At 47.7% G+C, this 16,026-nt stretch overlaps 1 protein-coding gene and 1 pseudogene across 17 annotated transcripts in view; both read right to left on the reverse strand.

The window, feature by feature from the left end:
- Positions 1-3,131, reverse strand: part of SEZ6 (seizure related 6 homolog) — a 109,512-nt gene extending 106,381 nt beyond the window's left edge. For all 16 annotated transcript variants that reach the window (XR_014214179.1, XR_014214180.1, XR_014214181.1 and 13 more), the window contains exon 1: positions 2,295-3,131. Coding sequence is in view for 2 of the 16 variants with exons in the window: in XM_082201723.1 (XP_082057849.1) it covers positions 2,295-2,361 (67 nt within the window). In the remaining 14 variants the exon portion in view is untranslated. The remainder of the gene's footprint in view (positions 1-2,294) is intronic.
- Positions 3,132-9,422: 6,291 nt separating this feature from the next.
- LOC309519376 (large ribosomal subunit protein eL31 pseudogene) lies at positions 9,423-9,857 on the reverse strand (annotated as a pseudogene). Its single transcript has one exon. The product of its transcript is annotated as a large ribosomal subunit protein eL31 pseudogene (transcript).
- Positions 9,858-16,026: the final 6,169 nt, after the last annotated feature.

Below are 16,026 nucleotides of genomic sequence, written 5' to 3' on the forward strand. Positions count from 1 at the left end.
TCGTTTGGGAAGGGTGGTGAGTGCGGATCATCCGCTCCCTGACTACACAGGAGAGCATCTGTCTATACAGACCTGGTTACCATGACATACAGTTATATATGTATGTGTGTGTGTGTGTAATATGGAATAACGATTACAGCGAATGTCCTTACAATAGGCCACTTTCCTTTGATTTCAATCTCGGTTGCACCCAGAAGCAGGGCCTTTCATGTGTGGTGCTGAGCTTTTTCACCCCCTGCCTTAAAATGGCATCTCAGCATCCTTTTGAAAAATTGCACTTCAAAATGCACAAGAGCAAATATAAATCAGGGACAAGGGGAGTTGTTAACTTATTGTTACAATCAAGGTATTGTGCCTCTTCTCTCGGTTGTGACACAGGGAGACAGATGGGAGGGGGGTGTCCATTATTTGGAATAAATCCAAGGGAACAATTTTAAAAAAAAATTCAAAAGGCTTCACATTTATTCATGGAGCAATCCTAACCGCAGGGCGGTGTGTGCATGCATACATACATGTGTGTGAGAGAGAGATAGAGCCATCAACCCAACTTTTGAAATACTTCAACAAAATATATAGGTCCAATTTGACTTTTTGTTGTTGACGGTGACACCACCCACTTCCTCGCAACCCAGTTTTAAAAGTCCTGGAATAGATTCAGGACTTTTCAGCTGAGGTTAGATGGCCATCTGTCATGGAAAAATTAGTTGAGATTCCTGCATTGCAGGGGGCTGGACTAGATGACCCTGGGGTCCCTTCTGGCTCCACAATTCAATGATTCTATGAAGGGGGCACCTTGTCCTCAGCGCCTGAAACAGCACAATCCTCTATAAGCCCCACTGGGAGGGGAGAGGCAGGAAACTGGATCACAGCCTTGGCAGCTCAGGTTCTCTTGGAGGGGAAGAAGAGGTGTCAAAAGGGACTGTGTCCCTGTAAATGGCGCACTGCCCCACTTTCACAAGACCCCTTCCAAATCCCCCTAGTAAGTCTGAGAACACAGACCTTCCTTTTAAACATTTATTTTTAAAAGAAATGGGGATCAGGCATTCTCCCTAAGCTGTTTCTGCTATTTTTATGCATAAAATATTTTTTTATATCTGTGCATAAAAAAATTGTCCGGAGTTTATCGGCGGCACCTAGGTCCCTGTCAAATAGCAAACACTCGAAAGTTGCTTTGTAGAGCCTTGAATAAAAGGCAGTCTAATTACGCAAACAGAGAACCCACCAGATGACTATGTTCTCTAAGTAAAAACACACTCAGAAATTAAGAATCATAAATAATATCCCTTGGGACAGGGATGCCCCCCCCCATCAGTGGAGTGTTGCTCTAACAATTCAGTGCTTCAGGATCCCCTAAGGCAACCCCCCCCTTTCCTTACAGATGAGCTAAATTAACCCCAGGGGAGCAAGTGGGCGCTTAGCCCTGCTTGATCTGGGATTAAAAACAGGTTCAGACCTTGGCCGGTCCAGGGGAGACTGTGCAGACAGGAGTACGATTAAAGGACAGAGGTCAGGGTGACCCACTTTAAGAAGCCTGGCGGGTCCCTGGGGGTATTCCAAGAGAGGGGCTGGCAGATTCTAGAAGGCTTCCTTTTTGGGGAACCTTCTCTCCTCCTCTCCTAAAAAAAAGTATTGGCGAGAGGAACTTGGAGAAGTTTCATACGAGGAGCGTCTCTGGATGATGATGATTATTTTAAATCCAATCCAGAAGAATCAAAACGGCCGTATGGGCTGAGGTTGGGGGGGGGGGGCGCTGGCTAGGGAAGGGGGCTGAGTTGCCCGAGGCGCCTGGCGAGACCCTCATTTGCAACACAGAGCAGCCTCCTGTAACCTAATTATATCAGCCGCTGGGCTCTTTTCCTCCTCGCCTGCGCGTACAGATTTGGGGTGTGTGTCAATTCTTCTCCGAGGGGCTCGAACACGATTGTACGCTGTTTCCCCCTTGTTTTCCTCGCTCCGTCAAATAACAACATTATCCCCCCCCTTTAAACAACAACAAGATTAGCACGCACGGTGGGGTAATTACAAAGGGAACCCCCGAAGCTATTGGCTCGCAATCTGCTAAGAAAAATAAAACGGGCGGGGGGACGACAAGAGAAGAGGAGGCGAGATAAACAGGGGGTATTAAGAACGCAATTTATAGCGAAGCGGGTTTGGGGGAGTGAGGCTTGGGTGCTGGGCAAAGCACTTTGTTATTTCCCCACAGTCAATCCCCCCGCCCCCAAATCTCACATCCCTAATAATGAAAGAGATGGAGGGGGCTTGCCTACCACCCCCCACCCGAAGCGATCGCCTACCTTGCGCCCGGACCCCGAGGAGGGCTGCTAAGAGGAGACAGGTCGCTGGAGCCGGAGACCCCTTCATCGCCCGTCCAGGGGGGCTTCACGAGCGGAGAGGCGGAGAGGCTTCCACCGCGCCCCCAAGCAAGCGCTTTGGGGTTCTCCCCTCCAGGGCTGGCCGGCCGGCCGGGCTGCTGTCCCCCTTCGGCGATCTGCTCGGTCGAGGCTGGGACTTCTCCTCTTCTTCCTCCTCCTCCTCCTCCTCTAGACATCCGAGCTCCGCGACCAGCCCCCGAAGCTGCCGGCTCCGCGCGATGTACAGCCGGCGAGCGAGCGAGTGAGCAAGCGAGCGCCGCTTTCAGCACGGCGGACAGCGCCCAGCAGCGCCGGCGCCGGGGATCGCCGCCCGCCGGGTGCTGAAGGACAGCTCCTTACCGTAACGCTCCGAGTACGGCGACGCCGGCAAATCCTGGAGAGCGAATCGCCTTGACTAACATCGGCCTAGCCTCGGGGGAGGGGGGCCAGGAAGAAAGAAACACAGCCTCCTCCCGCTCTCTTTCTCCCTTCCTCCTTGCCTGGAGGGTGGGATTCTAGCGAGCAAAGCAGTCTCACAAGTTCTGGAAGGAGAGAGCGTTCAATCCCTTCCTATCTTCCACTAATCTTTTCTTGTAGAGATCCCCTCTGGAGAGTTTCTATTCCCCGCCTACCTCCCCCCTCCAAAAAAAATCCCCACACAGGTGGGAAATGGGCTATCAAAGTAGGAGTGGGGGTTCTAAGCTCAGAAAGAGTGTGCGAGGTAGGGAAAGGGGGTTCTTAGTCAAGGAAGGACTTCAACAGAGTGTGCCCTTTTCTGATGTCTGCTCCCAGGAACCCCGTTTTCATCTGTCTCTCTCTCCACCCACCTCCCCTCCCTATCAACCCATCATCACCCCTCAAAAATGCTGATCTAAATACTCCCATCTACTTGCTCGGCGTTTTCAAATTCACGGGATAATGAAGATGGCTTTTGAGCATACAAAGGACAATAAATTATTACTTTGCGCTCAATAAATGCCAAGGCTGCAGGCAGCTGCATCAGCAGCAAACTGTGCTCACAGGAGAAGTGGGGAGGGGATGTGGGGAGGGGGGAGAAGGAGAGGGAGCGAGAGAAAGAACTTAATTATCATTATATTATATAGTTAAAAGCCAATGGCATTTTGAGCCAAGCTCTGCAGAACAACCAGAGGCGGTTGTGGAGGGAAAGATCACCCCCTGCAACCCCCCCCCCAGCCCACTTCTGCCAGTCAGCTCAAACCCTGGCCACCCAGGGGATTGATAAAGTGCCCCCACCAATTGGCTCATGAATTTATGTCCTCTGGGCTTAGAGTAACTTGATCGGTCTGGACTCAGATGAGATGGATGGCTAAATCCCCACTGTGCTAAATCTCTGTTTGGGCCAGGCCTGGCACAGAAACTCTCCTGCTGCTGCTGTCGACAAAAGCCATCATAAGAATGCAGGGAGAGCCCTGCTGGATCAGGCCAATGGCTCACCTAGTCCAGGATCCTGTTCTCACAGTGGCCAACCAGATGCCCAATGTGGGAAACCCATGAGGGGGACCTGAGCACATCTCTTACCTTGTGGTTTCCAACAGTTGGTACTGGCAAGCATTGCTGTCTCGAACAGTGAAGGGGAGAACATAGTCATAATGGCTCATAACCAATGGCAGCCTTCTCCTCCAGGATTTTGTGCAATCCTCTTTTGAAGCTTTCTGGGTTAGTGGCCATCACTGCCTCCTGTGGGACAGAGCTCCACGGTTTAACTACCGTATTATTCGCTCATTAAGATGCACCAGACCACAAGACACACCTAGTTTTTGGAGGAAGAAAACAAGAAAAAAAATATTCTGAATCTCAGAAGCCAGAACAGCAAGTGGGATCGCTGCGCAGTGAAATCAGCAATCCCTCTTGCTGTTCTGGCTTCTGGGATAGCTGCGCAGCCTGCATTCGCTCCATAAGATGCACACACATTTCCCCTTACTTTTTAGGAGGGGAAAAAGTGAGTCTTATAGAGCAAAATATACGGTAAGTGCTGCATCAAGAAGGACTTGCTTTTATCTCTTCTAAATCTTCCAACATCCAGATTCACTGGATGTCCACAAGTTCTACTGCTGTAGGACAGGGAGGAAAACTTTCCTCTCTCCACTTTCTCTATGCCACACATCATTTCTGTCACGGTACCTCTTGCTCACTTTTTCTCTAAAGTCCCAAATGCTGCAACCTTTCTTCACAGGCGAGTCGCTCCATCCCCTTGGTCATTTGGCTGCCCTTTTCTGAACCTTTCCCAGGTCTTCAATATCCTTTTTGAGGCAAGGTGACCAGGACTGTCCACAATACATTGGAGGGAACACACATTGGAGGGAGGGAACATTGTGTCCCCCTAGATGGGGGAGCCAGTGTGGTGTAGTGGTTAAGAGCGGTGGACTCATAATCTGGTGAACCGGGTTCGCTTCCCTGCTCCTCCACATGCAGCTGCTGGGTGACCTTGGGCCAGTCACACTTCTATGAAGTCTCTCAGCCCCACTCACCTCACAGAGTGTTTGTTGTGGGGGAGGAAGGGAAAGGAGAATGTTAGCCGCTTTGAGACTCCTTAAAGGGTGTGAAAGGCGGGATATCAAATCCAAACTCTTCTCTTCTTCTAGATAAGATGTGGTGCAGAACCCCAGGCCTGTGGGCCAGGTGAACTGCAATCCTTGAACTGCAATAACTTTTTGCCACTAGCCCAGATAAGGAATGAACAGATATATCGAATGGCTTTTGAAGAGGATTAGGCTCGGCTCTGCCTCTGTGGTTGTCAGCATCGCCCTTGAGCCAGTGCCACGAACTGGACTCATCCACTTCAGCCCCGACTGGGCTAGGCGAGCTGGGTAGCACTTCCAGAGACCACCTTCTGCACAGGAACAGGTCAAAGTGCTGTGGACTCACAGCTTAGAGTTGTGAGCACCGGATTCACTCCAACAAGAAGACAGTCGTCACACAGCAGAGTACAGCAGAGTATAGCAGAGCATAAACGACTCGGAGAGCAGCTCTGCAGAATATCTTCTTTTATTCTATCTACAACTATAATACACAACTATGTACAGAGCTAAATACCTCTGTGGCTGGAGGCAGCATGCTTCTCCTCTGGCTGAGAGGCTCCTCAGGCAAAGAGCGGGGCTAAATTATTATTATTATTATTATTTATCAAATTTATATACCACCCTGTACCCAGAGGTCTCAGAGCAGTTCACAGAATAAAATCAAAATACAGTGGTACCTCGGGTTACATATGCTTCAGGTTACAGACTCCGCTAACCCAGAAATAGTGCTTCAGGTTAAGAACTTTGCTTCAGGATGAGAACAGAAATTGTGCTCCGGCAGCACAGCGGCAGCAGCAGGAACCCCCATTAGCTAAAGTGGTGCTTCAGGTTAAGAACAGTTTCAGGTTAAGAATGGACCTCCAGAACGAATTAAGTACTTAACCCGAGGTACCACTGTATAAAACCACAGAATACATAATCAAAATAAAAGCAGCAACCCAATAACCCCCCCAACCCCACATTTTAAAAAGGCATAGGATGTCAATCAAATCAACCAAAGACCTGGTTAAAAAGGACCATTTTTACCTTGCGCCTAAAGATGTATAATAAAGGCGCCAGGCAAACTTCCCTGGAGAGAACATTCCACAGATGGGGAGCCACTGCAGAGAAGGCCCCGTTCTCGTGTTGCCATCCTCCGGACCGCTTGAGGAGGAGGCACACAAGGAAGTGTGATTAATTTTACAAGAATTTATATGTAAATATACTCAAAGTCCCATTGTCTCTCAGCCTCACACAAATTTGCTAATTCCTAAAATAACCCTTGTCTCTGTGTTGGCTTTCATAGATGTAACAAAAGAGAAGAGAGGGAGAAATTACCCTGGATAAATACAAAAACGGGGTTCAGAACATAAAGAATTTAGTTTACAAGCTTATAAATTGTAGTTAAGTACTTTATCTGCTTATGGCACCCACAGGTGCTGGAAAGGAGGGGAGCGAGGGTGCTCAGGTCCTGCTTACGAGAGTCCCACGAGAACAGGATTCTGACTCACATGGGTCATTGGCCTGATCCCGCAGGCTCTTCCTATATTGGACTTTGACCTGAGAGATCAGGGTCTGAATCCCCACTGAGCCACAAAACTCCACTGGGTGACCTTGGGCCAGTCGCTGCCTCTCAGCCTATCCTACCTCAAAGGGTCGTTGTGAGGATAGAATGGGCAGGAGAACCACGTACACCACCCTCCTTGAAGCTCCTTGAAGAAGGAGGTGGTATATAAATGTAAGGTAAAGGTAAAGGGACCCCTGACCATTAGGTCCAGTCGCAGATGACTCTGGGGTTGTGGTGCTCATCTCACTTTATTGGCCGAGGGAGCCGGCGTACAGCTTCTGGGTCATGTGGCCAGCATGACTAAGCCGCTTCTGGAGAACTAGAGCAGCGCACGGAAATGCCGTTTACCTTCCCGCCGGAGCGGTACCTATTTATCTACTTGCACTGGTGTGCTTTCGGACTGCTAGGTTGGCAGGAGCAGGGACCGAGCAACGGGAGCTCACCCCGTCACGGGGATTCAAACCGCCGACCTTCTGATCGGCAAGTCCTAGGCTCTGTGGTTTAAATGTAGCAACAACAAAAAAGTATTCTTACGTCTGTGTGTGTATATCCTCTAACTTTTACAGAGTTGAAATTTGGCCCATTGCACAAAGTGAGGAGTTCCAACCTTTGCTCCGCCCACTTTTTCCTCTGCCCTGCCCACTTTTTTGCACCTGCCTCTGCCCACTTTTTTGCACATGGCCCCTGGACCGGTGACCACTGGGCTGGGAAAAGGTTCTTTGCCCTCTGCTCCCTAAAGATGTCCTGGGTTAACCCAGACCTATAGAATTCTCCTGCCCTAAAATTCTGCTTGCCCACTTCCTGAACCTCAGACGTCTTTCCCGTTGCTTTCCAGAGCAAGAGAATCTTTATTGACTATATCTTGAATCCTGCCGTATTTCTTGGCCTGACATCCTTCTGGGTCAGATATCATGCGCAATTAAATCCAAGCGGCGATCCTTTTTATTTAATACACTTAATGGATTGCAACATATCTCAGCTTCCAGAAGTCTGCTCCTGTGCCCTGACTGGTTTTTTTAACCTTTTTTATTTAAAAAAATTTGCTTCAAATTGAATTTTAACCTCCTACCGAGGCTGAGAGATTTGATGTAAGCATGGAGACTTTTCTCCGAGCAGGCAGATGGCATTTGGAAAGATCTCGCAGAGAAATTGCTGCAAGCTGATTTCTGGACATTTATTTTGATGTTGGGGATGTGTGTGTGTGTGTATGTGTGTGTGTGTGTGTGTGTGTGTGTGTGTGTGTGTGTGTCGAGTGTTGGTGTTGGGGAGAGGTGGAATTTAGCTGTTTATTTAAAAAATATACATTAATCAAAATCCAAATGGGCTTCCTTCCACCACCCCCCCTTGGCTGTTGTTAGGAATGAGGAAGAGAAATTGACATGGGGAGTTACTGCCTCTGAAATGTTAATTTTAGCTGCATGGACGCAGTACGGCCGCTTGTCCAAATCTGCCCAAAGAGGTTTGAATTTACAGAAGCAGCCGAGCCAGAGGGATAGAGGGACGGTCAGCAAATTCATAGTTGCTGATGTTGGGGATTTTAGTCTGGACACCACCAGAGACTGAAGCTGGCAACGATTATACACGTGCGCACGCACACACGCACAAACACACACAAACACACACACACACACACAGAGAGTGCTGGAAAGGGATTGGTGGCAAGGAATACGGAATCGGCTGGAGAGTGTTAAGTCAAAGCCAGGCTAGGCCATGGGCAGCTAGAGTGGTCCATCACTTGCCAAGCCCACAGTGTGTGAATACTCTCAAATCCCTAAACTCAGTGGCTACTGGGGAGGATTTAGCAGAAATCTGGAACAAAGCAGGCAGAAGACCCCATTCTGACGACTAGCCAAAAAACCCCACAGAGAGATCAGAAGCTCATGATACAGTCTCCACCTAGTTCAGTGCAATGACTGGCAGCTGCTGTCCAAGATTCCAGGCAGCGTTCTGCCCCAGCCCCACTTGCACTTGTCTTTGGGGGTTGAGTCTGGGGACCTTTTGCACGCAAAACAGGTGCTCTGTCCCTGAGCTCTTGCCCAAAAACAGGAGGATCTGGTTTAAATAGGAGCATAGGGAGATGCCTTAAAGCAAGTCAGGCTCATTGGTCCACAGAAGGTGGTGGGCACTGGTTGGCAGTGGCTCTCCAGATGAAGCTGTGCCCCAGCCCCACCTGGAGACGCTGTCGGGGACTGAACCTGGGTCCTTCAGTGTGCAAGGCAGATTGCTCTACCAGAACACAGCCACCATTCCTTCACACTGGATCCTGGTATTTGTCGGAAGCTGAGTCAACGCGAGGTTTCATGCTGCCTGCTAGTTGCACATTGCTTACTTCCTTCTGTGTGCCAGCTGAGGGCTCTGAGGCTGCAGTGCACACAGCCCAGGATATTATTATTATTATTATTATTATTATTATTATTATTAGTAGTAGTAGTAGTAGTAGTAGTAGTAGTAGTAGTATTTATATACCGCCCTATACTGGGAGGTCTCAAGGCGGTTCACAGAAAAGATCAACATAAAAACCACAATATATATAATCAAAATAAAAACAACCCAGTAACACCCCCAAAAGAGCCACATTTTAAAAGGGCATAGGATAGCTTTGAACACATTAAGTGCCTTATAGTAAGTCATACTCCTCCTCTTCCTAGCCATTATTGTTTTTTAGGAGAATAAGAAGAGCCCGTGCAGGATCAGGCCCATGGCCCATCCAGTCCAGCACCCTGTTCTCACAGTGGCCGACCAGATGCCCCACTGTGAAACCCGCAAGCAGGATCCAAGCTCCAGAGCCCTCTCCCCTCCTGGGGTTTCCAGCGACTGGCATTCAGAAGCATAGCGGCCCCCAACCATGAAGGCAGAGCAGAGCCACTGTGGATAGCAGCCATGGACAGCTGAGTCTCCTCCATGAAACTCTCCAGTCCTCTTTTCAAGCCATGCAAGTTGGTTGCCATCGCTGCCTCCTGCTGTGGCGAGTTGCATAGTTTAAACTTTTTTTTTTAATGTCATAACATTTTTATTGTAATGAAAGATTAGTTTTCATCCACATTAACAGTCTGTAGGCTTTTGAAAGTGGTAACTGGCACATATGTGACCAGTGTATACAGTTTATTAGGCGAATCCTCATCTTCATTGCGTTTTTTGGATAAACGCACATGGATACGGTAAGGAACATTCCTTACTCCTTTTGCCCAGACAGCCTTGTTCAAGCGGGTGTCAATGCGTACATCAGGAGTCCCCATCTCCTTCATTGCAAATTTACGGATCTCCTTGAGAGCACGAGGAGCCCGCTTCTTGAAGCCCACGCCATGGATCCGTTTGTGAATGTTTATAGTATATTCCCGAGTAACCACCTCATTGATGGCTGATCGTCCTTTCTTCTTTTCACCACCTTTCTTTGCAGGAGCCATCCTGCTCAGGACCAGACCAGACCATAGTTTAAACTATTCACCCTGTGATGAAAGACTGTCTTTTCTCTGCCCTGAATCTTCCAACATTCAGATTCATGGGATGTCCACGAGTTGTAGTGTTGTAAAAGCTTATTCTTTAGCATTAGTAGCAGTGGTATTAATAGTAGTGGTAGTAGTAGTAGTAGTAGCTGATTGCCGAAGAATTGATGCTTTTGAATTCTGGTGCTGGAGGGGACTCTTGAGAGTCCCATGGACTGCAAGAAGATCAAACCTCTCCATTCTGAAGGAAATCAGCCCTGAGCGCTCACTGGAAGGACAGATCGTGAAGCTGAGGCTCCAATACTTTGGCCACCTCATGAGAAGAGAAGACTCCCTGGAAAAGACCCTGATGCTGGGAAAGATGGAGGGCACAAGGAGAAGGGGACGACAGAGGATGAGATGGTTGGACAGTGTTCTCGACGCTACCAGCATGAGTTTGACCAAACTGCGGGAGGCAGTGGAAGACAGGAATGCCTGGCGTGCTCTGTTCCAGGGGGTCCAGGGGGTCACGGACATGACTAAATGACTAAACAACAACAACTACAACAACAACAACAACAACAGTAGTAGTAGTAGTAGTAGTAGTAGTAGTAGTAGTAGTAGTAGTATTAATAGCATTGTTAGTTGCTCTATGAATATTAGTGGAGTATTAGTAGCATTGTTAGTAGTGCTATGAGCATTAGCAGAGTATTAGTGGTGGTAGAATTCACAGTATTGTTAGCAATACTATGCGTTCAGTAGTCTGAGTATTGGTAGTATTGGATATTGCTCCCCCCATTCTTGGCCCAGCCCCCCTGCCTCTCTCCCTATCAAAGCAGGCCAGGCTCCCGCCAGGCTGTAAACCAAGCCGATCTGGTCACAGCAGTTGCCGGCCGCAAAGGTAGCCCAAGCAGCAACATCCTAAATTGTTCAGAGGGGCTCTTCTGTGAGCGAAACGGCCCCCTCGCAGGCCTGGCCTGAGGCAGAAACAATTAGGCCAGCCTCTCCAAAAGAGCTCCAGGCTGGGGTGGGACTGGGCTCTTTGATAATCCGGTCCCAACTGGGGGTGCCAAGCCAGACGAGGGTGGTGGAGGATCACAGCTCACGCTCATCTACAAAGCGCTGTCAGGATGCTCCAACCAAAGAGGCTTGCTGTAAAACACAGCTGTTGTTCTCTTTTAATTCTTTTTTTAAAAAACTAGGAAGGTATTACCTGCTTTGGCTGCCCATCTCTCCTCTCTTGCTCAGAGCTGGGTAGAAATTCTCTCTCTTTTTCTTTGCTTTCTCTCTCTGTCATTTTGCTGTTCCGTTTTTAGTTAGATTAGTTTGTTTATTATTTTGCATGTTGAAAAGTTTAAGCTAAAAACATGTTTGTTTGTTTGATAGATGATAGATAGATAGATAGATAGATAGATATAGATAGATAGATAGATAGATAGATAGATAGATAGATAGATAGATAGATATAGATAGATAGATGATAGATGATAGATTAGATAGATATCTCTCTCTATCATCTATCTATCTATCTATCATCTATCATCTATCAATCTATCTATCTATCTATCTATCTATCTATCTATCTATCTATCTATCATCTATCTATCTATCTATCTATCTATCATCTATCATCTGTCTGTCTATCTATCATCTATCTATCTATCTATCTATCATCTATCTATCTATCTATCTATCTATCTATCTATCTATCTATCATCTGTCTGTCTATCTATCATCTATCTATCTATCTATCATCTATCTATCTATCATCTATCATCTATCTATCTATCTATCTATCTATCTATCTATCATCTATCTATCATCTATCTATCTATCATCTATCTCTATCTATCTCTATCTATCTCTCTCTCTATCTATCTATCTATCTATCTATCATCTATCATCTATCTATCTACATTTCTCACTCACAGGACACGAACCATTACTATTATTAATATTATTCCCTCACAATGCCAGAGCATACAGGCCCAAATATAAGCTAGTGCAAATGCCAAACTTAACCAAAACATAGCAGACCCAATATCTTTTTTAAAATGAAAAAGTCAATTAAAAGGGAACCAGGCCCTTGCAGATGGTTGTGACACATGGCCTTCTGCAAGGGCACTCAGCGCTGGCTGGTGTCAATCACTTTACAATGAAAGAGCCACTGGAGAGCAGTAAGGATTGCTGGACGCACCAAAATCGACAAGATCGATTTGGGAACTTTGGGCTTGATGGATCGGTTGGGCTCCAGCTCAGCGCTGGGGAACTGGTGGTGGTGGCAGCGATTGCAGCCCTCTGCATACAGCTGGGCTCCAACTTCCTGGGAACCCCAGCAGCCAGCAGGACTAGTGGTTAGGGATTACAGGGGTGTCAGAGACCAGCAATGTCTGGAGGGCCACAGGTCCCCCACAGAATACTGCAGGAGGGGAGTTTGCTCATGGTCAAATCCTGCTTGCGGGTTTCTAATTAAGGACATCTGGTTTGCCACTGTGAGAACAGAGCGCTGGACAGTTTGGGCCATTGGCCTCACCCAGCAATCTCTTCTCAGGTCTGTGCCAGTTCTTGGTACAACCCTATGCACAGTCTACTCAGAAGTAAGCCCTGCTGAGTTCGCTGAGTTCATAGGGACCACAGCCAACATTCCTTTGTTGTTATTTCAGCAGTTGCTGCTTTGTTGCAATAGGCAACTTAACGATACACACAGGCTTCTTTTCCTTCATTGCCAAAGGGGACTCTGGGCACTGAGCACCCATTTACTGCAGCAGGATAGGGCCCCACCTAGGGCCAAGCTGGTCGAGAAATCTGAAGCTACGGAGACTCTTTATCTGAGCAGTGTAAGTGTATATTAGCAGGATGATGCTTAACTACTGCTCCTCTGACTTTAAAAGAATCAAAGTATGTCCCAAACTGCTTCTTTATCTGCAAGAGGGAAGGTGGCCCTCTGGCCTCGTAGATGGGATGCTAAGATATTCAGAGCAGCCCTGCTGGATCAGGCCCAAAGCCCATCTGGTCCAGCCAAATGTGGCCAGGCAGCTACCTCCAGGAAGCCTGCAAGAAATAGCCCACTTCTCCTGCTGCTCCCTGCCTTGACACTCAGCGTATGGGCAGTTCAGCCTTGGGTCAGTCATGCTCTCTCAGCCCAAGCCCAGCCTACCTTGCAGGGCTGTTGGGAGGATAAAATGGGGAAGCAGAAGAACCACACCTGCAACCTTGTGCTACTTCGTAGGGCCTTTTCGGTGGCTGCTCCCAAACTTTGAAACTCCCTCCCCACAGAAGTTAGACCAACTTCCTCCTTCCTGTCCTTCCACTAGCAAAGTGAAGGCTGTTTAATCTGACAGGCCTTGGGCTTTCCTTTAAGGAAAGGGCATGTAATAGTGCTGTTTTTATTATCTGTATTCTAGGAGATTTGTTTTTATGTTGTTTTAGTTCTGCTGCAGTTTAATTGTTTTTAAAACGGTAATCTTTTATGTGTTTTTAGCTTTTTGCATTTTATGCACCTTGTTTTAATTTGTGCAAGTCGCCTTATGTCCTGGTCTGTGAAGAAGGTGGGATACAAATAAGTAAACGAGCAAATAAACAATAGGTATGGAGAGCCAGGGGCGGCCACTTTCTACAGCAGGCAAAGCTGCAAACCTTGTTCCAACCAAGACTCCCTCGAACGCTCGCACAATGGCAAGTCTCCTTCTGCTGCTAAATTTGGCGCCTTTAATCCTCGGCTGTTCCATAAATGTTTAATGCAATAAAGCAACGTAAAGTTGGAGAGGTGGCGGGGGTGGTCGGGGGTGGGGTGAGGTGGGGGTGGGGTTGCAAGGAGAGAGCGGGGAGAGAAACGGAGCCGTTTTGTAGGCAAAATGGAACCTTCTAATATCATGATATTCAAATGGGCTTTAATCGCATCGGCTGCTTCAGAAGCCTGTACTCAGACTCCTAATGAACAGGCGAGGGAGACAAAGGGAAAGCCCAGAAGGGGAAGAAAAGAACCAGGGAAGAGAGAGAGAGAGAGAGAGAGAGAGAGAGAGAGAGAACCTCTCTGCAAACAGATTTTGGATCTTTTTAAAAAATAAACAAGGCATTTGCAAGATCAGGCTGACAACTCCCTACATGAAAAAGAAAACCAAGAGTGATCCAAGGAGATATATATATATTATATGCCTGCATGCAACACAAAAGGCCCCGAGAACAAAAGCAAAGTTGCATCCAAGCCCAGGCAGAAATTAGCAGGCTTGCATCATCTCTGGTGCACACACGAGTGTGTGCTTTGCACTGTGGCATGCTGTGGTGCATCGGTGCGAGGATCTGAAGTGGATGACAGGCTGACAAGAGGATTTAATTGGAAAGCTCATCGCTTCTCCCAGGCTGCATTGCTAACAGCTGCTTAAATCCAGGCCGGTACAGCTTTCCCCAGAGTGTCTAGATCCTCGTCCCCCCCGCCCCCCCGCCCACTGCCCCTCTCCTGCTCTCACACACGTACACCACACAGATACTTTTAATCCGTCGGAAGCATTAGGAAGCATGTCGTGGAACTGGGGGAGATGCGGGGAAATGGCAGCCAGAATGAACAAGGTTTGAGATATTTGGGTTTGGAAGAATGGGGTGGGGGGGAGACATGATGGAGGGGGGACAAGCCGTGAACGTTGTCTCTCTTTTGCACCCGGTTACTAAGTGGACTGTTGGAAGATTCCTGACGGATGAAAGAAAGCCCTTCTTCACGCAGCACAGTTAACCTGTGGAACTCCCTCCCACAGGAGGCAGGGATGGTGTGATAAGAATTTTAAAGTCTTAGATATGCTGTTCTGGGTTTCTCCTCCTTTCCTGTCTGTGAGGGGAGCACCCTGTTGCAACAGATCAATAAAGATCAGGCTTACTAGCTGCTTTGCTTCTCAGTACAGCGGTACCTCGGGTTAAGAATTAAATTCGTTCCGGAGGTCCGTTCTTAACCTGAAACTGTTCTTAACCTGAAGCACCACTTTAGCTAATGGGGCCTCCTGCTGCCACCTTGTGATTTCTGTTCTCATCCTGAAGCAAAGTTCTTAACCTGAGGTAATATTTCTGGGTTAGCGGAGTCTGTAACCTGAAGCGTATGTAACCTGAAGCGTATGTAACCCGAGGTACCACTGTATTCTCTGGTTGGCCTCTGTTATTTTCTCCTATCAATAGGGAACCTACGTAAGGACTCTGTATGGGCTCTTGGATACGCCATAAGGGGAAAAAGGGCAGATTTTTGTTTACAACAATGGTCACCAACTTGGAAGATTTTAAGAGAGGAATTGGACTAGTTATCTCTCACTTGGACTACTGCAATGTGCTCTACGTGGGGCTACCTTTGAAGGTGACCCGAAAACTACAACTAATCCAGAATGCGGCAGCCAGACTGGTTACGGCTGCCGAGACCACATAACACCGGTCTTGAAAGATCTACACAGGCTCCCAGGACGTTTCCAAGCACAATTCAAAGTGTTGGTGCTGACCTTGAAAGCCCTAAACAACCTCGGTCCTGTATACCTGAAGGAGCGTCTCCACCCCCATCATTCAGCCCGGACACTGAGGTCCAGCTCCAAGGGCCTTCTGGCAGTTCCCTCGCTGTGAGAAGCCAAGTTACAGGGAACCAGGCAGATGTCAAAGAGAAAAATAACTACCAAACTTTTAGAAGACATCCTTGTTTAGGGAAGCAGTTAAAAGTTTTAACTACCAAACTTTTAGAAGGCAGCCCTGTTTAGGGAAGCTTTTAATGTTTAATAGGTTATTGTATCTTAGTGTTTTGTTGGAAGCCGCTCAGAGTGGCTGGGGAAACCCAGCCAGATGGGCGGGGTATAAATAATAAATTATTATTATTATTATTATTATTATTATTATTATTATTATTACCCCGATGGCTGTGGTCTGCCTCCACTGCAGAAGGTCAGCGTGCCTCTCAATCCAAGCTGCTAGGAGTCCCAGGCAGGGGGGAGTTGCTGGCTGGTGCCCTCGGGTCCTGTTTGAGGGCTGCACCCGGGGACACCTGGCTGGCTGCGGTGAGAGATGGATTTGATGGGCCCTTTTTGGCATGGCTCAGCAGCCAGGCTCTTCTTCAGCTCTTAGATCCTGGAGTAAAAAAATACAACCCTCAGGTATTGCCCCTGTCAAATGCATCTCCTTGATTTTTTAAAATAATTGCTCTGATTTAA

This window comes from Podarcis vaucheri (genome assembly GCF_965113315.1).
Source record: "Podarcis vaucheri genome assembly, chromosome: 15".
Lineage (NCBI taxonomy): Eukaryota > Metazoa > Chordata > Lepidosauria > Squamata > Lacertidae > Podarcis > Podarcis vaucheri.